This window comes from Notolabrus celidotus, chromosome 17 (assembly GCF_009762535.1).
Source record: "Notolabrus celidotus isolate fNotCel1 chromosome 17, fNotCel1.pri, whole genome shotgun sequence".
Classification (NCBI taxonomy): Eukaryota; Metazoa; Chordata; class Actinopteri; order Labriformes; family Labridae; genus Notolabrus; species Notolabrus celidotus.
This window is the reverse complement of record NC_048288.1, coordinates 11,049,512-11,074,200: the sequence shown is the minus strand read 5'-3', so window position 1 is coordinate 11,074,200 and position 24,689 is coordinate 11,049,512. Positions and strand designations below refer to the sequence as shown.

At 40.0% G+C, this 24,689-nt stretch overlaps 1 protein-coding gene across 1 annotated transcript in view; it reads right to left on the bottom strand.

Annotated features, from left to right (window-relative positions):
* Nucleotides 1–14,944, bottom strand: part of LOC117828934 (microtubule-associated protein 4) — a 108,017-nt gene extending 93,073 nt beyond the window's left edge. The window contains exons 1-2 of the mRNA XM_034706347.1: nucleotides 14,756–14,944; nucleotides 8,520–8,576 (exon numbers count right to left, since the gene is read on the bottom strand). Coding sequence (XP_034562238.1) covers nucleotides 8,520–8,576; nucleotides 14,756–14,942 — 244 coding nt within the window. The 5' untranslated portion in view covers nucleotides 14,943–14,944. The remainder of the gene's footprint in view (nucleotides 1–8,519; nucleotides 8,577–14,755) is intronic.
* Between the last annotated feature and the right edge of the window lie 9,745 nt (nucleotides 14,945–24,689).

Here is a 24,689-nt window from a genome sequence, read left to right as displayed (position 1 = left end):
ACCCTAACCCTAATCCTAACCCTAACCCTAATCCTAACCCTAACCCTAATCCTAACCCTAACCCTAACCCCAATCCTAACCCTAACCCCAATCCTAACCCTAACCCTAATCATAATCCTAACCCTAATCCTAACCCTAACCCTAATCCTAACCCTAACCCTAACCCTAATCCTAATCCTAACCCTAACCCTAATCATAACCCTAATCCTAACCCTAACCCTAATCCTAACCCTAATCCTAACCCTAACCCTAATCCTAATCATAACCCTAATCCTAACCCTAACCCCAATCCTAACCCTAACCCTAGTCCTAACCCTAACCCCAATCCTAACCCTAATCCTAACCCTAACCCTACTCATAACCCTAATCCTAACCCTAACCCCAATCCTAACCCTAATCCTAACCCTAACCCTAATCCTAATCCTAACCCTAACCCTAATCCTAACCCTAACCCTAACCCTACTCATAACCCTAATCCTAACCCTAACCCCAATCCTAAGCCTTATCATAACACTAATCATAACCCTAACCCTAACCCTAACCCTAATCATAACCCTAACCCTAATCATAACCCTAATCCTAACCCTAACCCCAATCCTAACCCTAACCCTAATCCTATCCTAACCCTAATCCTAACCCTAACCCTAATCATAACCCTAATCATAACCCTAACCCTAATCACAACCCTAACCCCAATCCTAACCCTAACCCTAACCCTAATCCTAACCCCAACCCTAACCACAACCCTAACCCAATCCCTAATCACAAACTAGAATTAGTTTGAACATTATTTTTCAAATACTTTTGCTCCTCGTCATTAATATAGCATCATCTGTGTCATTTAAATAGCATCGTCCATCACTCCCTAAAACACACAACTTATTATCACTTCCAAATCTTGACATAAATGTGTGCTCAACTTGCACATTTTGGTCACATTACAAAATTTGTGCCAGCTCCATCCACTGAATAAATACCATGGGATTTGACTTAGAGTTCAGACTGTGTTACATATCCTTTCCCAAAACCCCTTATTGATTTTTATGTTATTTCTACATTGACAGCTGTCTATCAGCACTGAAAGATGGTGACGTGTGAATCTGTTAAAAGGCTACAAAACCTCTTAGAAGGGGTCGATAGGAAAGGCAAATGAACTCCTGTCCTGCTCTCTCTATCTGCTTTATGCTTCATAGAAAATGTTCCTGTTGTTTGAAAGCTGAAAAATGTCTGCCATTTATTTTGGAAGAGCAGCTTTAATACACTGATACCCGACAAAGCTCTTGTCTCTTTGTCCTTGCCTACCTGTATTTTTAAACCAGTGCTAGAAGGTGAAATACATCTTTTTTTCACTCTTTTTCCCTTCATGAAAAAAAAGAGTAATAAAGAAAATGTTTTGTTACCAGAAAAGGCAGAAAAGAAACTCATTTCCCTGAAGCACACTAATCTCTGAGCTTTACACTGTAGAAACCCAACGCCTGCCAGGATGACTGAGCATTTAGTTCTCAGATAGCTGCTAAGGTATAGGAATGTCTGAAAAAAGGAAGCACTGCTGCAATATACTAAATGTAACAGAAAGAAAACCAAGAGGCTGAAAAATCAGCTGTTAGACATAAGATAGTAAAGGTTTAGTTCAGGCTGGTTAGAAGAAGAAAGAGAAACCCAAACGTCAGGTAAGTGTGTGTTATATTTCAGTTTATTAGCACAAGGTGCACACAGACAACACAGAGAGGCATGTCTATAAAAAGGACACATCAAAGAGGCTGGATCTAAAACTTTGTGGCACATACAGGATGAGTCTAAACATCTAAAAAAGTAAATCTTAAAATCTACAAGTAATAACAATACACAGCAGGGTGTGAATGCGCTGAGCTGTTGTGTCTGCAGCTGGTAGTGACCTCTGACCCCCGAAAAGGCCTCTGTGCAGGTCTCCATTGATCAACATTTACAGCCACGAATAGATAAAATGAATGGACTATGTGTTATGAAATTTGGTGCTACATTTGCTGTGCCTGCTACGTGCAAAGACAGATGGAAGTGTAGTCATAAATATGAGTCACACTTTTCACACTTGGGTTAATTTTACTCTGTTTGGCCGACGGCTGACTGCTGGATTGTGATATGGTCTTGTGCAGGCTGGAGGATCATCACTAACCTTCATGTACTGTGTTATCTTTTTGACGAATTCCTGCCAAAAATAACTCAAATTTTTCTCCATGCATGAAATATTGATTTCTGCTTTATTTAATATCAAATAAATAAACTAAATATCAGATTGTGTAGAAATTACATATTTTTTCACTGGCTAAACCTTTTTGTCAACAATTTTCCCAGTGACTGTTTCTTTTGGTGGAGATTAGATCCAAGAAAATGCGTAAACAATGGAAAGCAGGATTAATATGTACCAGCAGAATACAACCTAAGAGTATGAAAATTTTGCTTATGCATTCAAATCTTGAGTCTTCACAGGTGAAGTTGCTAATAAGGTGCAATAAGACGACATACAGCAACAGACACAACACACGTAGCGTGAGTCAAACTTGAACTATTATTCAAAATAATCAAATGAGTTGAGGTTAGCACGAAAAACTTACTGCACATTACAGAGGAATCAATAGAAGGAAGCTTAAAGTCTACTGTAACATGTACTGCATACAATAATGATTGTCAAAGGAAGATCTGGCTTTCATATCTATCTATTTGGTTTGATTCAAAATAGTGCAAAGCTGATAAAGCTGACATAAAGTCCAGGGATTTTTAAGGGAAACTTCAGTGATGTATGCATTTTATTATAGGAAATATATTCTAAATACTAAATCATGTTATTCCATGTGAATAGGAACGTGTGTGTGTGTGTGTGTGTGTGTGCGCGTGTGTGTGTGCGTGTGTGTGTGTGTATGCTGGTTCCTGTGTGGTTGAGTCCAGCTTGCAGCACTGGGGACCCAATTTGAGAGCGGTCAGACGTAAGGACGGGGGCTGGCTGCTGGATGCTGCTAATCTGTGCCTCTGAGTGTGCAAATGTGTGAGGACGTGAACTTTTGAACTAACTGTCTATTTTAGTGTTACACTGAGACAGATGATTACTCATTTGAAGTTACTGTTAAGGTGTGTAGTAGGAGGCCTTTTTAGCCTGTAAACATGTGCTGTGTCTGTGTCTTTTAACTTATGTTTTAAAAGTAAACTTGATCATAGAGAAACGGATGAGGAGGGAACATTTCATTGGACTTGGTGGGGAAAAAAAGTGATTGTGGTCTGCAGGTAAAAAAAAAACAAGTAGAAGAACTTAAATGTATGTGCATGCCCCCAAAACAGACACCCAGTTTGCCGATAGCGGAGAGAGTCACAGTGAGGCAATGCATTATGTGAAAGAACAGCATGTGCTGAAGTCAGGACAACATGGCATGGCTTTGTGTGGGTGTAAGGGTGTGTTATTGTGTGTGTATGTGTGTGAGAGAGAGTGAGAGAGAGACAGTAATCTGGTAAATTGTCCACAAACTCAGACTTTCTCCTTCATGCTTGATCACAGGAGTCACAGAGAGGCTAAATAAAGTGTGTATGTGTGTGTGTGTGTGTGGAGAGGGAAGAGGTGCACAGACGCGGAAGCACAGCTGATTGACAGTCGGCATGGTGATGGAGGCGGGTTCTAGTCCTCTGAAGCGTGGGGATTGGGGAAGGTGGAAGAGAAGAGAATCAACGGGGAAGAAGGAGGGATGAAGAAGAAATGATAAACCAAAAAGGGGGGGGGGAATTAATTAAAATAAGAATCCAAAAAGAAAGATGATTTCATTCAAAAGTAGGGAAAGAGTGATGGTGAAGTGATGGAGAAATTGTCAATAGGAGAATAAATATAAAAAATATTTTTATTTTGGGAGCAAAAGTTGAAAAGAGGGAGGGATAAAGGGAAGAAAAGGAAGAGAGCAGGTTAGTCAAGCGGTCACAAAATCAACTGAAATTCATCTTTTAGCTGTCAAATACTCGACCAACATCTTAAACGGCAGCAATCTAACACTTTAGATGTTATATAGCATACATCAATGCTGCTCACTTACTTAGATTGGTCAAATATTTGCAGAAGCACTTAATTGTTTACTTTATCACATGCCATGCAGAAGCATCATGCATTGGAGGTCACATGCAGCATCTCTACTCACACAGACACACACATCTGCATTTGCCCTGTCAGGATTCAGCATACGATCTCAATTCTCTGACCCAGTTGCTACTTATACCGCCTGTGTCCTCTCCCTGGAGTCTGCTGGAAAACAATGATGAATGAATCCTACGCACCTAAACGAGGCCAGATGCTGTGTCTCTAAAGTAGTTCTCCTATAATTGTGTTCATTACACGTTGCATTGTGGGAAAGTAGAGAAAGAGTTCAACCAAAACTGAATCCAAACAGTATTTCTCTCTATTAGGAATTTACACATGCATCACTTAAAGCTCTGCAACCATGCAAACAAAGGCTTTCCATGCCATGCATACAGCCAGACAGCTTAGCGGTAAACATGCCAACACACACGTCTGATCACCCCTCCCACTGTCACTAACACCCATCCCACCAGGGCTCCCAGTCATCTCAACGGACCACACACACACAGTACATGAAAGATGGCAGTGGGCAGATTTGACAGCTGCACCCTTCCTACAATGCACCTGTATCAGCTGTCACTCAGATTAGCCCGGTTTAATGCCTTGGAAAACAATAGTGCTTTTATTTTGAGGGAACAGTAGAGAGACAGGGTGGATACCTGCCAGAAAGAGCTGAAAGAGCTACTGAATTACCAACACCATGATGACTTGACAGCTCATCAATGTCAACAATTAGACACCATTACTCCTACCCAACACAGGTTTTCTAGCTGCAGGGCACTGAGACGCAGTTTAACACCCGTTTACATGACTAACAGTGCACTTTCGTGTATCTGATACAACATGCTATGAAGGGATGATTATATATCAGATTGGAACCTAGTGGATGATATAACGAACAATGTGTTCGTTATATCATCCTATTGCACAGCGATGCACTTGAGAAATCAAACATTTTACACCAAATACTGATTTATGAATTAATTGATTGATTCAAGAACTCTAGCAAGATTTTACTTTCACATTAAAGTGAAGTATCCAGTGATGCTGAAGTGAATCATAGTGAACAGTGCTAGCCTACAGCTTTTGTGCCGTTAGCTTCCTCCGCCATCTCTCCGCTGTTTCGGGCTCTCTTCCCAATGTAAACAAATCACAATCACACTAACTGGACTTACTTCTGCACATCAATATGATAGTTAGCCCTGAACTTAACATGTACTAAACAGAGTCAAGCACTTCACACAGCCGTGTAGTAAGTAGTGCTAATCAAAAGTGGTTCACTGATCTTGCTATGAGGTAGGGACGGCTATGGAGAGCTGCAGATGAGGAAGATAATGAGTAAAAGTTCCTACAAGTCAAAAGAATATTTCATGTCCATCAGGTTGCTCATGCAAAAAAAATGTTTTACTAGATTATTTATAACCTAACCCTAAAGCCTGGTTTGTACTTCCGTGTCCAATCAATGGCGTAGCCCAGCCCTATTCAATTAGCGGCCCCCGAAAGCAACCCTTGAGTGGCCCGAAAGCAACTGTAATGTAGAAATTTAAAAAAGCAGTATTTCAGCATTTGGTTTAGTTTAAGTACTGCTCTTTTATTGTGTTTATGCTCTTTTGGATGTGGCAATACATTAATAAACATCCAGTGTGTTTGTTATCTTATCTTTTTTTTCCCTTTTTAAATGGTTAACTTTGCTCACTGTCGGCTAAAAATGTCCGGCCCAGGTCATGTCCTTAGTCTGAAAATCCGGCCCAACCAAATATTTAATTGAATAGCCCTGCTGTAGCCTATGCGTGTAGGTCTGCTTAGCCGCTGTACCTATGCAGAGGCCTACGCACGTAGCCGACGCCCACTTCCTCCAAAATGTAACTATGTGTTGATTCGACAACAAGCCCTGTGATTGGTCCGCTTGACTGCACTGTATTTCCTGCATTTATAGCACTTCTGGGATAGCCGCACATTGGCCATGTATTTAATCTCCTTGGACGTCTCCTCTCTATTCTTCCATGTAAACATTGCTGTATGATATCAGCTGTACATTAACATAAAACGATCGTAACGCTGTGAAAAAGTAAACAGAAAACGTAGCGGGGCCGGAAACAGACGAACTGACTATCAGAGAGACCACACTGCCCTCAAGTGTTTTGGTTGGGTATTGCTGCTCGACACGGACAGATCGACGCACAAGTAGTGCTCACAACCTCGTCAAACACTGCTGCGTAGAGTAGACACAGAAGTATAAACCAGCCTTAAGGCATAATGTGGAGGACTCTTCTTGATGATAAAGGTATGGACTCACGCACAAATAGTCCCTCTCTTTAATCACTTGTGATCCACATGAAGTTTGTGACAGTGTCCTTTACCCAGAGATCCTGTCTTTGCCCCTTTTTTCTTATTGTTTGGGACACTGCTCAGTGTCAACCTGCCCAGTTGACAATTCAAAGGACAGTACTTTGAAGGTAGTGACATTGCTGCCAGTCTCTTGGCTACCTTAGAGCAGGCAGGTTGAAGAATGACCTCAGCTGGATTACAATGAAATGCAGGTTTGTGTAGGAGAAAGTCATGTTTCACACCTCTGATTTGCTGCTATGTTTCTCGATAATGGTGCGACATCCCTCCATACACTGCCTCCACCTCTCAAGAACTACAGACATGTCTCCTCTGGACCTTCAGGTTTCAGTGATTTATTAATGTCTACAGTTAGCTCTAAGATAATTCGGTAATATATTTTTTTACATGTTATTTCAGAGAATTCTGCAGTTGTGGGAAAGGCATGCTTTCAGTGAAGAATACCACTCACATACTTTTCTATCTACCCCCATGCAAAATCCCTTCTCAGCTAATGACATGCACAGCAGCTCTGCAGCTTCAGATGGAAAGACTGCATGGTGACAGGAAAAGTGAAGTGAAGAGCAGCAGTGTGTGTGGATCAAGAGGCTGAGAGATGAGGAAAAATGAGACAGACTACTGGAAAGGAAAGAAAAAATCTGATGAACTGTTTTCCAAAATCTACCACCCACCCACTCACACCCCACACACAAAAAACAGACTGAGCTCTCCCCTCAGTCTATTTCAGTTTCAGCAGACAGCCAGAGGGGGAAATGCAGGCGCTGTTCATTAGATATAATAAATATTCCCCTCAAGAGTTGCATCTCTTCTCTGTAGCTAATTATCTCTAATATGAGATAACACTTTAGCAACTCATTCATGAGCAACAAAAGGACTGCTGAGTGCAAGGGGCTTATCTGAGTAAGCCTCAGTGCTTCTGTGCTTAGTCACTTTGCTAAAAGGGGCGCAATCAATGTTATCAGAGCAGCATTTTGACAACGTCCGTGTTGTTGTTGTACAAATGGATAATCTGCATTTCACAAGTGAGTGAAAATTAAGTCTTTCATTGGTATCATTCTGCTTTTTTATCCTGAGCTGGAGAGAGACAGCAATGCAAAGTTGCTAAGACCAAAACTTTTCATGATAAACCTAAAGACTGACTGACTTCTGCTCTCTTAAAGGGATAGTCTGTTGTAGTTTGGAGTGGGGTTGTATGAGGTACTTGTCAATAGTAAATGTATTACACACAGGGGATCTCTGGCAGCTCAGTGTCATGAGTGGCTTTTGCTTAACTTTGTATTTAGTCTTCATTTCCTGTTTTATTTTGTAGTTGTAACCTTTTGTTTTTCCCGTTGTCGTCTGTTCTTTCACTTCTTGTGTGTTTCATGTTTCCTGTTTTATTTTGAAGTATTCTCCCAGTGTGTCCAGTCTACTTTTACTTCCTGTGTTTTTCCCTCCAGTTTGATTGAATTGATTGCATCCAATTAGTTTCGCCTGTGTCTCATTATCACAACTGTGTTTGATTGCCCTGATTGGCTTTAGTTTCCCTGTGTTTTTTCTGAATAGGAACTTTTACTCAAAAAGCTTCACTTAACTGGTAAAACATTCGTGTATCACCATTGGTGTCAATAACTGTGACTTCTCCTCCCCTTTTCACAGCTCTCTGCTTTTACGGATTAGACATAAATGTACAGAATAAAACAGCCCACTGCCAGCTGTTTCATTTGAACTTCAAAGCCTCTTTTGAGGTTTATGTGGTCAGACAGTCTTGAAAGTAGCAACAGAGTGTTCTTACTTCTTTTCAAACACTATCTGTGACGAACACTTTCAGGTGCTCACATTGAATAGCTGAGAGGCGGAAAAAGAGCAGCAGCCTTGTACTTAAGAAGACATTGAATAGATGTTTGAGAGCAGTAAGAGCAGCTCATATCCTGCTCTGCAAGGTCGCTGATAAGTCAGCACACATACACACACAGAGTCAGACTGAAGTGAATGACAAGAAGAAGGTAAACAAGGTCAGAAGACAAGAAAATAAAAAGACTACAAGGCTGAGGATGAAAATGACCAGGCGGCCGTAGCAGATGTAGCATTATGGGATATGTCTTACCAGGTTTTTGCACCCCATGAGCTTCTTGCTCGCCATTCTCCAACGCCGTACCCGAGTCTACACACACACACACACACACACATACACAAAAACACAACACATTATACCTATCTGAGGTCTCACAGCTCTGAGAGATAGACATCAAAGTGTTCTGTGATGGCTTGTAGAGTGAAAGTATGACCAACTGAGGTTAGATTTTGATGAAAACCACTGACCCTAGCCCCCAAAAATAGTCCCTGGACAGACAGTGTGTGTGTGCGTCTGTGTGTTTGTGTGTTTGTATGTATGTGTGTATTCTGTTGGTCTGTTAATAGCACACAGTCTGGTTGTGGTCAGGCAGAGGGCAGCATGTATTGGCTGAAAGAGTTGATGCTATATGACATGACTGCTGCATCACTGCACTGTTTTATCCAGTGCACATCTGACACAGACACACATGTACACTAGTATGTAACAAACACAGCACATTCTATATCACCAGGGTGACACCATAGCTCGGATAATGACATGCATAATAAGAGACTTGAAGGAGAACAAGGCAGACAAAGAACACTAATTTGCTGAATTTCAAACTACACAGTGTTCCACTTACAAACCGACCCACTGAATGCTAAATGTTAATTTAATCTTATTCCATTGTAGTCCCTTGAAAATGGAAGAACTGCTGTTTACTAGGTTTCTGCTTTTTAATATTATCTAATCATATGTTCTTTGTTATTGCACCCAAACACTTGGACTAATTCCCCTTCTGTGCAAACCTACTTGGTAATAAGCCTGATTCTGGTCCTGGCTGCATGCTAACATGATATTTCCAAAGCCTCATTTTTAAATATGTACACTCTGGCTTTGTTTACATTCTTGTTTGCTGACTAGAAGTCTTTTCCTGCTGCACAGCCTAGCATTAGCCTTGCTTAGTTTATTGGGGCATTACAACCACCAACTGTGGATTGTGATTGTGCTCATGCAAATGAGATGGGGAACCACTCTGTCAAAAATAAAAATACAAATCTGCACCTTAAACAACAGACAAGATGAAGAAGTGATTTGTGGGTAAGTTCTGAAACTTACTGAATTTCTGTAAGTCAATCAACAGCAGAAATAATACTGAATTTTATTAAAAAATAATGGCTTATCACATAGTGGAAGAACAAAATGAAGGAAATGCTCTAGAGTATAAAGGCAAGATTACAGTTAAAAACAGAGCTTTTCCAGATGAGGTGGGCGCCTGTTGCTTTATTTCTGTTTGAATAACTTCAACTTGAAATACATTATTTTATTTTATTTACTTATTTTTCATTAAAGTTGTCAATATGTATTATCCTAATTAGTATTTATACAACTATTTATTATTATTGTTATTATTGTTATTATTGTTATTATTGTTATTATTGTTATTTACTTATTTTTAATTTTGTATTATCTTTTTTTTTTTTTTTTTTTACTTTTGGACTATGGACTAGGTGTTTTCAAAAGACTTGTTTGTTTGTTTTTTACCTCTGAGTCTAATGGCTGCAATGTTGTTCTGTGATATGGTGGCTGAGTCTAATAAAAAAACGTAAAAAAAAAAATAATGGCTTAAAATAATTCAGAAATATAGCCCTCCAGAGTCAATAAGTTTAGAGGTTGTTCTTTCTACTTGGATCTTTTGCCCATGTTTGCAGTCTTAAGGAGTTGCAGCATGTTATCAAGGTGATCAAACCAGGTTAAGAGTGACCCAGATTCATACAACTACAGTTATGTCAAAAGATGGCTGGTTGACCTGTCTTTCTAGCTTTGTGATACAAACCCACAAAAAGATGTGTGCAAGCACATGCAGACACAAAGCTGCACAACGAGACCATTCTGCAGTCAATACATGAAATCTGTACAGTCAGTACACATATATCTACCTCTTAAAAACATGCAGGCATGCAAAAGAAGCTAAAACAACATGCAAGACACAGACAAACAATCAAAGGTGTACTGCATTTGTGTAGAAACAAGAGTGACACAAATCCAGAGGTAAAATGAGAGCACAGGATGCTTATCAAACACGGAGAGGCCATCCTGAGTGCACGTCAGACGTACATCAAATCAACAACTCTGTTAAAAAAAACAAAAACAAAACAGTGCCTCCTCCGTTTGGCTCTCCTGCTGACAGAGGACAATAAATTGTGGCCTGCCTGCGTCGCCCTCTCTGTTTGGCACTCTGCGTGTCAGCATGTCTGCGTTTGTACAAATGCACACAGCATGCCACAGTCGATCTCTGGCAGCACCACCCACGGCCCGTCCTCCAGCCGGCTGTCACCAGAGAGTCCCCACATGCAGTCTGACTGTCTGACCAGAGTGTCTGGGTTACCAAAACAGGCCCGAAAGCTGAGTCAGGCCCGGGTAACTGTCACTTCCTCTTATCTGCTTCTTCACTCGGCTGTTTATCTACCTGCTTATTTACCTCCTGACGGACCTGTCAGTGTGCCTCAGAGCCTTAATCTACTCCGACAGGGCAGCTAAATTAAAGATATTACATAGACTGTCTTAAGCAGTAGCTCCTATCATCATTAATGACTAGAGAAAAACAGACTTCATATATTGGAGTCTTTGCTGGACTTTGAAGAGGGCAGTACCAATATATTAGCATGCATTATATATTAAGACTAAAGATACAAGTATTTTTAACTTTTCTATAATTGTCTATAACAGCTTTGTTGTAATTGTATGTAACATTGATGTAAATATTCACCCTCTGGCCTTCTTTTATTTTTTACCACATTATTATTATATGCATGTTATTCTATGTTACCTTGATATATTTCTTTCTTATTTTAATAACTAAAATCCTAAGCATCAGTTACTACAGCTGTTTGTAAAGGCAGAATTTGTACTACATAATTTGCGTTGTCACTAAATAATAAACTATATAGAAGAAACATTTTGAACTATTAAAGCTCCTGTAAGGAACTTTTGGTTTCGGTTGATTTTGGCGCCTCCTGTGCACAAAACAGTCTTTGCTGATCTTGTCCTGTACGTTTGAAAGAATTATATTCATTGCAAATCAATCTAATCCGGCTTCCTTTAAAAAGTGAAATTAATATTTCATAAGAAATTTTTCGCAGTGTTATGCTTATCACTTTATATGAAACCTACCAGGTTATGACATTAAAAATAACTCATATAGACATAATAAGTCTTCTTAAAGATGTTGTTTTTTGCTTTTGTAGGTCATGTGGAGGCATCAGTGTTAACTTCAGTCTGTTTCACAACCAGCTGAAAAATATTAAAAACAGTTTTTTCCAAAAAGCATGGAAAAATAACGTAAACGTATGAATCGGACTGACTCTGAACTGCTCGGTGTATTTTTTTAATGTTTTTATGGCAGTCTCATGTCCATTCAAAGCTACTTCCTGACACTTTACATTTACTGTTTTTTTTTTTGTCAAAAACTAAAATAATTTAAAGGTACAGTCTGAAGAAATGGGTGATATCTAGCAGTCAGATTCTAGTTCGAAATACTTCCTTGCTCACCCCTGTCATCAGTTAAATGTTAGTGGTCTTTTTGTGTGTGTGTGTGTGTGTGTGTGTGTGTGTGTGTGTGTGTGTGTGTGTGTGTGTGTGTGTGTGTGTGTGTGTGTGTGTGTGTGTGTGTGTAGGGGGGGTGGGGTAAGGACATCTGAAGAGAGACAGGAAATGTGGGGAGTAGAGAGCGGGGGTAGATATGCAGCATTTGGTCGCGGCCAGAAGTCAAACCAGCGACCTCCGCAACAAGGACTACAGCCTCTGTATATGGGAAACGCATAGACTGCTAGGTCCTCGGTGCCCCTTTGTTGGTGGTCTTTGAGGACAAAAAGCCCCTGTGATCCACGATACATTGTGATCCTCCACTTTTAAAGTTTATAATACCACCAAAAACTTCTACCAATACACATTTTGTGCACACAGCAACAATCACTCTCTTCTTTGTCTTCCAATGTACATTTCTATCAAACACCCACTAAATAAAAAAAAGAGCCTACAGCTCTCACTAGTTTGTTGGTTCTGTGCTAATGGTAGAAACATGGCGATGCAAAATGGCAGCTTCCATGGACCTGTTCTTACTGTATGTGGATCTAAAAGGCTCACTGTAAGTTAACAAAATAAAAATGTTCTTTATATTGAAGTGGTTATACACTAATTTAAACATGCTTCTGAATATCATATTCCATTTCTATTGAGTCTAATCTGCTTAATGCCTCTACATATTACACACTGTACCTTTAAGTAACAAGTAATGACACTATGGGCTCCACTGTTTTGCTTCTTCTGCATGCATAACTCTATAATGTATCATTAATGGGTCATGACATCGACTTTTATAACCAGCCTGGTTAAACAAGGACAAATGAACCTTGGGCATAAACCATGAGCATCTTCCCTGACTCAGGCAGGGGCATTTGGGCAGCATACAACTGCTCTGAGTTGGCACACATTATCATGCCAAGTTCCCAAATTGTACTACTTGGCTGGGATATTTAAAGTAGCGACCGCCATGCTTGTTTATCTTTGGGCAACTATCTCCCCCCGGGGCTGAATGGCAACCCAGCAGATCCAAAATGGCAGCCAGTGTCCAGCGGTGCCTGATACTATCAGTCACACTGGAGCAGCTGCAGCTCATGTTGCATAAGACAGTGTCAACCGGCGCAGGATAGATGGGATTCGATAGAGAGGTGCAGTCAAGACCATAATGATGTGGAGGAAAATATAGGTCAACAGGGAGAAGTCTAAACCTTGATTTTGGTTTAATGTGTGGCAGGAATAATTCAGGCTTTGGTTACACAGGAGATGAAGCGTTGTTAATCTTGAAACTACAGTATATAATCAAATGATCTCAACACAAGAACTCAGTGATTAGCTTTAACAGTCTGCAAGTGCACAGCTTTTCATCAGTCAGCTCATCGCTTTGCTCTGGTGATATTGTTAATTCAATTTTCTGTGTATGAGTGAAGACCACTCTGACACAGAGGCCTGTGAAATGGGCTTTACTGGCATCTAGTTGACAGACAAAGCTTGTGAGCAGGCCTTGAGCTACTCTCACTTTGTCAAACTCGAGAAGGAACCTTAATATTCACAAGCTATTGTTTAGGCTTGGGTGTTTAAAGGACTAGGAAATGAAAACAGATATTTTTAGTTATTATCATTATTATTATTATTTTTGTCCCATCCAAATCCTTCTTGTGTTTTAGCAACATAAAGGTACTTTTACATTGTATTTGTAATAAAACAAAACTATCTGCATTAATCTAAACTAAACAGGCCCAAAAGTAAACATACTGTTTTCTTCTGATTATCATATACTGGTGCTTTAGGTTTTTGCTTAATTATTACTCATACTTATGGTAGTGGTTGTGTTGCCTTTGCAGCGTTATGTTTAAAACATTAAATGTTAAATATATTTCTACTTTGAAAAGAGATACTTTTAGGAAAAAGAGGAAGTGGCATTTAAGGAAGCCTGTTGCATCTGGTAATATAGCATTCAATACAGTGAGTAATGCAAAGTGTAAATAACCCCAAGGTAGGGTCTGAAGCTTAATCGATTACAGGCACACGTGGCTCTTGCCAGTGGAAAAGCAAGCTGGTTCTTACAGGAGAAGGTTCACAAGTTGAACCAACTCTGAACCGGCACTAGCCACATCTCAGGACCAGCACCAGCACCAGCACCAGGGCCACTTTAGTGGAAAATGGGTACATGATCCTGCTTCAGTATCAGTCATGAGTACAAAAGAAAAGTATCTAAAGAAGAAAAGACTCCTCCTGCCTGCTAACTTACTTCTCACTGCCAAACTTTAGCAGCAGAGTTTGAAACATAGACACTTTCAGAAACTCCAACCTGAACACAGGCACCAATGTTTGGTAGGAGGAAATAACCAATCCTGTTGCTGACAAAAGAGGCATCAGTAGATAAGAGTATCAAAGTGAGACTATATGAAAATCAGTCAAAAACTCCTCACAGTGCCTTTCATAGATGTGTTTATACCGAAAGTTGATGAAAAACATTATTTTGAACTGATCTGATGTCATCTTACTTTCCCTACCTCCCTTTCTTTTTTAACCTTCTATCTGTTCTTTGCCTAACTTGTTTTTCTTCCATGTGTTTGTCACCACTGCAGTTTCTCACTGTTAGATGAACAGAAGTAAGAAAGGGGAAGGGACATGAACATTCATTTCTTTATGTCTTATTTTCTACAGATCACATGCTCCACTGGGCTCCATCGTTTCAGCCTCACCTGCCCTGGTGTCGTCGTTGTCCAGCAGGGGGATGTAATCTGTCTTTCCCACCGTCTCCCCAATCTGATCGTCGAAGGCCTCCGCCTCCAGTTGGGCCACAAAGTCCCTCTCCACCAGGCTCTCCGGACCCTGCTGGGGAGCGCTGTCTGTAAGCGCGTCACTCAGACTCAGGTCTAACTCCGCCATGGCTGCACAGAACACAGACAGAAGAGAAGAATATGCATGTTAGCTCATGCTGAATGATGTATCAAATCTTAAATAAAAGTATAAAAAGTCACAAAAGAGATGAAAACATGAAGACTAATTATTCTGGTTGTTTTTTGCAGCTCTATCAAACTTTTCTATTTATTAAGAAATGTGTTTTTTTCCACTTCAAATATAGTGAACCCTCTAAAGCAGGGGTTCCCAAAGTCTGGGTCGCGAGACACAAATGGGGAGTTCCAGAATGTTTTCTTTTTTTAAATATCTAAAAATAGTACATTTTACACATTATAGTAAAACAATATCGACAAAAATAGTAGCTAAACTTGAACTAAAACCTTGAATATAGAAAATGTAATGAGTTTTTGCCTTTCTTTGTTGCCAGATGACTCCTAAGTTTAGAGTTAGTGAACAGTTAATTATCAAAAGCATCAGTAGCAGTAGGTTAATTCATAACAGCACAGGAAACACAGCCACATGCTCAGGTAGGCTCATTTTCTGCAGACCAGCTAAATGAAGCCACATTAAATCACTTTGAAGGACAGTGGGGGTCATGAGACTTTGGCACCTATATTTTGGGGGTCGCGGGCTGAAAAGTTTGGGAACCCCTGATCTAAATAATGCTTTTAATTCAGAAATTCAACACAAAGACTTTAAAATATAATATAATACATATAATATATATAATACAAAACATTAGACAGAGTAATTTTATAATTAATAATTGCAGTTATGGGTCCAAAGTTAACTTAATATCCTTCTGATCAAATTAGCAAAGTCAAAAAAGCCAAAATTTACAGAGTAACAACAACAAAAAAGCTACCTAAAGGTACCTATGGTTTCCTTTCTGTTATTATCATTTTTTTTTTTTTTTTATTTAATTTTTTAATAGTTTATTTTTCTGTCTGTCTTTTCTTTTTTCTTTAATTTTCTTTTTGTATTTTTCTTTTGGCATTTTCGCCTTTAATGAATAGGACAGTCGAAGAGAGACAGGTAATGTGGGGAGCAGAGAGTGGGGGAGGACATGCAGCAAATGGTCGAGGCTGGACTTGAACCTGCGACCTCTGTAACGGGGACTATAGCTTCTGTATATGGGGCGCACTTAGACTGCTAGGCCAACAGCACCCGTTATCTTATTTATCTTCTTTTTGAAACGGAGAGATAAAGATAAAAGGAGTGAAGGTAAAGCTGAGTGGAGGAGGACATAATTAAGCAAGGGATGGAAATACGCAGAGAGAGGTGGATAAAGGAAGTGACTTGGAAAATTCCCTTTTAACCCAACACTTACGCAATGACAACATAAAAACAGAACCACTGCCTCTTGCATCACAGTCCCCGGGATCTATTATATGTGACAAGAATGATAAACAAAATGACTAAATCTGCTTTCTTTTGGCAATGACGGAGAAATCTGACCTGGACTGAGATAAACTGGGGCTGTAACAAGACCTGAAGACCAGGATCCAAAACCCTGTGATGACAGTTATTAATCCTGCTGTAGCGCCCCTGAGCAACACACTGCAAGTCTACCAACTGAGCCTGACCTCTGAACTCATATCTGCAAATGTGTTTGTTTGCTTTCATTCATTGTAATACCACTTTCAACCACAGGGTGGAGCCGCACCAGCTGGGATTACAGTGAATGAAAGAAATGCAAGACTTGGAAGAGCACAGCAGTACAATCTGTACCTAAACATGGATACACACACACACACACACGCACGCACACACATGCACACACAGACACCAGATCCCAGCAGTCATCAGCTCATCCGGGAGTTCAGCTGACCAATGACCAGCAGGGGAATTTGCAGAGTCATGTTGTGTCATCCTCCAACTATAATGCCAGATTATCTCCGGTGCCGGTGGCAGCCAGCCTTTATCTGCAGCTCAAAAACTCACTGTGTTTATCCGTGTCATCTCCATCTTTACAGCACATCAACAAAAAACATGTCTGCTCTTATTGCTGAGCTTTATTTTCTCATATTGTTGATTCAGTCTTTCCAGATATTGCAGCTTCCTGTGCATCCTTTCTCATATTACAGATGTGTATTTCATAGGACTGCCTTTATCTGATCACCATCCACATTTCCACATATATTACATCTGAAAAAAGAATATTATGAAAGATGTTTTCCCATTCAGACCATGCTCTAATCTCTTTCTCTGAAATCAGCGTGTCTCCAAACAGACGCCTCAAAACATCAAAAATAATTCCACAGCCCCCTCTGCTGGATTATCGACTCATTACCTCAAAGTGAGCTGGCACAGGTGAACACACTCATGAGGCTGAAAGCTGCTTAATTACTCGGGGTCAAAGGCTGTCTTTTATGGTTTTTGCAAGAGATCTACTTTAAACATTAGCCAAAAAATCAGAGTGCTGCACAGTGCAACATGTTTTCAGACACTGAGGAAGGGAAAGTCCTCTGAAAAAACTGACAAAGCCTCCTTTCACAGAGTCAGTTTCAGGGTCTGGTGTGTGTGGTATTTGACCAGCATGCACAAAGCCCTGATCTCAATATTTGGGATGAACTAATGCATCTGGTTTTGGCGTGCTATCATAGACCCATTGTCAAATGGAGAGCTTTCAGGGCGCAAGCTTCTTCACCAGGCGCATTGCTGATACAGTTTGGGGCGGGGTTGTTGATTTGTGTGTTGCAGCACATTTATCGTCAGTGTTGCGAAAAATAAAGGTGGAATACTTGTTTCAAATTCATTTTTGTCATTCATTTTTTTCTTAGATTTTTTTTTTTTTAAAGCTAACAGTACACCAAATTATTATCACTGTCATTTTCAGAAAAGTTCTTAATTCTTTATTCTTTCTAAACTTAACCATCAAACACTCCTATCAATACAAATAATTAGCACAAAACAACCACTCTTCCTCTTTTTCCTCTTCCAACAGGTGTATTTCCATCAAACACCCATTAAGTACAAAAAAACATGCACCCCTTAATAGTTAGAAAGATGACAGTGCAAGATGGCGGCCTCCATGAAGGGGACCCACTCCGTAGGTAGTCATAAAAATTTGTTCTAAGTTAACTAAAACAAAAGTAATTTCATATTTGGGTAATTATACATTAATCTAAACATAGTTACAAATATTTTATTCCATTTCTACCAATTTCTGCTATTGCTGCTAAATCTACACACAACACTTATAAATATATTTCATTATAGAAATTAAGAACTGTATACATTTATTTTTTTAGAGACAAAAATGTATTACTTTTTTAATACAATGCAGTTTGGAAAGGGAAATACTGATTTAAATGAGCCTGAATGAAACACAGCTGCACTCTCCACACATTGGACGTAACTTTGTTGCCAAATTTAAGCAAAGCCCTGCAGCCATGTTATCAAATCATGTAGAAAACACATTAGCAGCAAAAGTTTTGCGCTAATTCACGGACTTAATTATGTGATTTTTTTTCTCTTTAAAACGATTTGTACTACAAATCCCTTCATAGGTCAATCTGATTGTGTTATTGATCTCTAAAGAGCCCCTATTAACCAGGCAGTAAATCAAGTGGAACAGCAGTCCACCAATCAATCAGACAGTCAAACAGTCACAGGACAATCCGTCAGGCAGTCAGAAAGAGAATCAAAGCTTTATCTTTCCAACTTATCAACACATCAATTATGAAATCTTACAGGGATTTGCTAACTCTACATAAAGTGTATAAAGCATACATAACACTATGATTGTTCCTGAAGCAGGAGTATAAATAAACTGTACGTAGGCGGGCTCATTACACGGCTGACTTCCAGTGTATCAGCAGTAGACTGAATGAGCCCCCAGTGCTGAGAGCAGGGTGTGTCGCAGGAACACTGCCTGCACCACAAAGCCATGCTGGTCAGAAACACTGCCCCACTTTCCATATTTAACCCCACATCATCTGTCTGTGTTTGCTATACAGTATGTCATCTGTGCCAGCTGCAGAGTACAGCTGGGAGATCCATGCCACCAAATGTACCAACTGTCTCAAAGCAGACATCAGAATACTGAGATACTGAATCTGTTTGCTTTCTTTCAGGTTCTATTTCTACCATCAGCCCCCCTCATGACCACAGGAGCTGAAGCTTTTCATTAGCCCGCTTCTTACTGGAGGATGTTTTTTGAACCCTGGAAGAAAAGGTCATTAACTCAAGAGTTTTAGTGACCCAAGCAAGATACGAAAAGTTTGAGCTACCGCTTTCCACATCCTGCACACAAGTTTGGTGTGGCCACTCGGAAATAATCTGGGTTCAACAAAGAAAGGAAATCCACAAAAGAGGCGGTTTCCATTGTGTTGTCTGCTAACAAATGCTTCAGAGTGTGTGAGTGCATGTATGGATTAGCTATGTGTGTTGTGTGTGAGTGAGTGAGAGACAGACAGAAAGAGAGAGAGAGAGAGAGAGAGAGAGAGAGAGAGAGACTGTCAGTGTGCTCATGGGAGGTTGGGTGTGTGTGTCCTCGGGCTGCCAAAAAAGCAGAGGTGAAGGTTAAGCCTCTTTTTAATCTGCCTCACATCACCAGTGGTGGATGTAAACAATGAGGACAGAAGGACAGACACAAAAATGATACTGCAGCAAAAACAATGCAAGTAATTGTAATGTACTATCAACAAGGATAAACTGTGTTATTGTACGATTGTTTACATATGATTGGGCAATTACTGTAATTGGATCAAATGGCTGCTGCCAAAAAAAAAACAGGTTTTGCTTAACTACTGCTCACTCAATTAGCTGATGCTACTTATGCTAACATTGTGGTTAGCAACATAAACTGACTGAACAGACAGTTTAGGTCTAATTTCAGGATTATATGATAATCTTAAAGATGATATATGTGCTAAAAAAATTGGGGAGGAGCTTAACAGTTTAGAGCACTCCCAGTAAGTATCAATAACTGTTTGATAGCTGCTAGCTATGGCTGTACATTTCAGACAGAGCTGTAAGGCTAACTGTCTGTTTTTTTTGCTTTTTCAAAAAGAAAAGAAGACTGGAAATATGTTTTTTTATCTGTTTATTTTGTTTATTGAGTCGTCAGTTTTGGCCTCTATAAGATAGGATAGCAACAGGAAATGTGGGGAGTAGATAGTGGGGAATGATGTACAGGAAAGCCTCTGTATATGTGGCAAGCACTTTAACCACTGAGTCAAACTTGGGCCCAGGAAAACATTTTTTTCAAAGGAACAGCCCTCAATATATTTTTCATCCATCCATTCATCCATTCATCCATTCATCCATTATCTTGACCACTTATCCCATTCGTGGTCACGTGGGGCTGGAGCCAATCCCAGCTGACCTCGGGCGGAAGGCAGGGTACACCCTGGACAGGTCGCAGACCCATCACAGGGCCAATATCTTTTCTTATTTAATAAAAAAGAAAAGAAAGTTGTTCCTTCTTTTAATGCAGAATACATAAGAAAATGTGTTTGATGGCTACACCACAAATCAGAATTGTATTGCTATCACAATATGAGCATCTGTAATAAATACAAAGCAAAGTGCAGAATTTTAGGCATGTTCCAAAGTGTCCTACTCCCTGGCTGTTTGAATTTAAATTTTAATTATGACTACCTTTGTAGTCTAAAGGTAAGAGAAAGACGTGACGGAATCACAGAGTCTGCTGTAAACAGTGGTTTGGAATGTGACTAACATTAGCAGAGCTAGCACCATCAGTCTCCTGAACGTCCACATGCCTGTACTGGTTACACATTGCTCTGGTCAAGTGGTTATACGTCAGTTTAGCCTTACACAGCCTGCATACAACTTTATCTTCATTCTCTCAAATAAAATACTGCCAAACAGCTGTTTAAGCATCATGGTAGCAGCCAGTTTGCAAAGGTGACATACTTTAATCGTTAATTTGACCCATCACACATCCCTTTTGAATTTACTGCAATAAATACATGATGTCAGATGAAGCTCAGCTATCTAGCTATCAGCCAGCTTTAGAAACAACATGCTGCAAATGCACATATTGTAAGAAACACTAATAACAGCAAATATAAATGGTAAAATAAAGCTGTTCTGCACTCTTTTTATTTACCACACTTCCTATTATTGTGCAATATTGAAAAATGGATCTGCCATCACATATTTTTCTCATATTGTGTAGGCCTAAAGCTGTATGTTTAAAACTGAGGCTGCCAACTAGATTATTTTTGTTAAAAAGTATTGCGATACATTTTCTGGAGTAAAATTTAAAAGACACATCTCTTAATATATTTTCTAAGAAATAAAAAAAGGTTAGTTCTTCCTCTTTCTACACTTTCACACCTCTATACTTACTCTGGAACCTAAATGACAAAATATCAACCAAGAGAATATCTTCACTTCTACATGTCAAAGTGCAGCACTGTAATGCTAAGATTGAATGAGTGATATAGAATGTATGAGTCTTAAAAGTGAGGGAAATGACAGATGGAGTGTGCTGGGGGGGATAGTGCGTGGGGTTTTCCATAAGCTGAACCTTGGCAGCACATCAGCACAGACCCTATAGCGGTTCACATGGTGATGTATGACATAACACGGAAAACCTAATCCCAAAAACCGCTCTGCATTTTGTTGTGTCCTTTTAATATATGACGACACAATGTAATGTTATGCTTGATTAATCCCCCAGGGGGAGGCACAGGGGGTCAGGAGCCTTGGAGCTGGTTCAGTGTCTTGCTGAAGGGCCCTTCAGAGGGATGGAGGCTCTCTGGACTGACGCTCCTACGACTACTGCTATATGTCTGAAATAACAACCTGCATGACCTGGATCTGATCTTAACGTCTTGGTCAATCATTGATTACAATCTTCTATTGTGTCAGGTTAATGATAAGATGTTTACGCTTCATAAATCATTCACCCCTTATCATTTAAATGATAGCCGCTTGGATATTGAGTTTCTTATTGTGCCTACAGGCAACCCACTGCAGCAACAACTGCTCCAGACAACTTTAATAAAGACAGAAACATGGAACAACAGAAGCCTCTTCCCCTTGGTGAAATATGGCTGAAAAATTAAGAGACAAACGAGAGGCTTATCCTGTCACTGTCATTCCGAAAATGTCACCCCTGTGCAGCTGCTCGTCTGGGACAGACCAGTCTGCTGTAATGAGGTGCAGATTTTTACAAAACCAGACATCAAAAGCAAAGTTTGAAACTTTAATATCCATGTTTGTCTGCTTTGAACTGCATTAACTCGATTACTAAAAGGGTTTGGTAAGGGCACTGTTCACTGTTCAAGGGCAATGTGGCCATAAAACAACTGCCAGCCTTTTGCTTTCACTATTACATGGTACATGGACGGAGAGCTGAAGGAAATGCTGACCTCCCCGGAGTACTCAGAGCTCACTGGAGTCACCCACAGGCCAAAGGGAGGGGTCCTTATGGCTAAAGGTTCACAAAAAACTGAACAATGGAGACAGATTTATTGAATGTATCTGGGAACAAGATGTAAAAGAAGGCGGTGTTATGCTTCCTTATTACTCAAGATTAGTCATAGTGCTGCAGAAAAGCTGCAGAAGTCTGTTGTTAAGTTTGGATAGGATACTACAAGACAAAGTTAAATATAGTTATAGGAAAATCATGCATGACATAGAATCTGAAGGTATAGGGCCCAAGGAGTCTGCACGGAAAGCACAAGAGGCAGATTGCACTACTCCATAATGAAATCCTGAAAGCTTTGGGGGGGTCCCCTAAAGAAAATTTAACATTGACTAATGTCTTTAAGTCATAGTCGGTATAAAAAATGGATGTAGTCTCTGTGATGTCACCGTGATGTTGAGAAGCCCAACAAAGGAAGTCGCCATATTGGAAATGCTGAGTCAACCTAACTTTTGATGAACCGGGAGAGGTAGACTCACGCAACACTTCCCCACGTGCGCTGCAGGTATGAACACTGGGAGGAAACACTCCTCTTGCCATGGCTTTTGCAGAAAGCCTCAAGTGGACAATCCGGGAACTGCAGTTTTTGCACTCCCTTAATACCTTCATATTTCAACCACAGAGGTTGTCTTTTGCTTCAAACCGGACATCTGCAGTGCAACTTACAGCCGCTCTTGGATGGGCAAAAACTGTATTCTTGCCTCTGGAGTTGCAAGCAGACTGCAAACAAAGGCAGAACACTAACAGAAAGTCTTGGTGGGGTTACTTTCATTTCAATCCACTGGCAAAATCACAGGCCCTGAAAAGTTGGCCATCACTTCCAGAGGCAGTATCGTCATACAATGGCCAACAGGTTCCAAGATTGATCACAATATAACTCAATTTTATTTCAACTTAGGTGTTCCTGTTTGTTTGGCTATTTCTGTAGTGTTGGACATCATTTCAACCAGCCATTACAGCTGAGATCTGGGAGCTCTATAATTAAAATAAGAATTACTGCCTTGAGGTTGTTTGCCTCCACCAACCCCTCCAGCTGCAGTTGACATCCATTGGTGTTTCCCACAGAAAGACTGTGAGACACCAACTAGAGCCGGTGATATACTTGTAAATATTTGAAAGGGTAAATTACCCTTCAAGCAAACGGCACAAGATAACCTACATTTACCAGGAGACATCACTATACAATTATCACCTGGAGGGACACAATACCAGAAAGGCTTCCTGTCTCTTTATCTCTTTCACTTTGTGTCTCTGCAAAGCAAGACATTGTGAGTATGCTAACCTAACAGCAGGAGAAACAGGTATGCAAATGGTGAAGCAAGGGGAAGTTATCCACTGATTGGACCACCAGAGTTGAATCAGTTTATCCCCCCAACTTGTATTTTTGCGCTAAATTTGAAAATATGCTCTCAAAGTATTACAGAAACATCAGAATCATACAACAGGAATGGACTTAGGCAACCCAAACGTATTACTCGGTTCCTTACTGATCTTCCAGTTCTGTAAGAAGCTTGATTCTGATTGGTCAACACCCCTTGCCCACGGTTATTAACGTTCACTAACATGAACAACGCCAAAGGCAAACTGATCACACATCATGTCAAATCAATCCGCGGAAAAGAGTTCCCCAACATTTTGCTTCTGCTTGTTGACACCATAGACCGCAAGGTGAGGTAAAACCATTAGTTTCCGTTAGCATCAAAACAATGTGGTTAAAACACTAGTTTTGGTTAGCGTGCCAAATCGGCAGGCTACATATATTTTCAGATTTGATCCTGTCCAGCAATATTAGTAATGGTTGCGGAGCTGTGCAGTGATAAAGTTGAGACATATGCCTCATTTGTATTTAAAGGTGTATGAACCGAGGAGCTACGAGAAGACTGAGAGCTGGATGAAGACAGGTTAATATTAAATCGACCACAACAGGGGGAAGGAAGAATCCATTGCCATGGAACGCTAACTGTCATGCAATCACTGGGATTATTTTTTTAAAACTGTGTACATAAATCACTTTAGATCAATTAAATAATATTTGAATGTGTTTTTTGCCAACGTCTTTGTATTTTAAGTTAGAGCCGGTAATAAGCGGGATAATGTATGGTTCGAAGGTTGTTATTGGGAATAGAATCCCAACGCTAACTACTAGCTAACCATACATTATCCTTTAGATAAGGTCCCAACCATTACTGAAGGCATGGATATTAGTTATAGAGGCATTAAAAGGATCACACGAGAAGGAGTATTGGAACTTGTAGAGGTTTTGAAATTCTTGAAATTTTGTACTCGTTATGGCGAAATAAATCCGATTAAGGATTTCCCTTCACTTTGACTCACACTGCTCACAATGCAGTACTATTCAAGCTTTATAC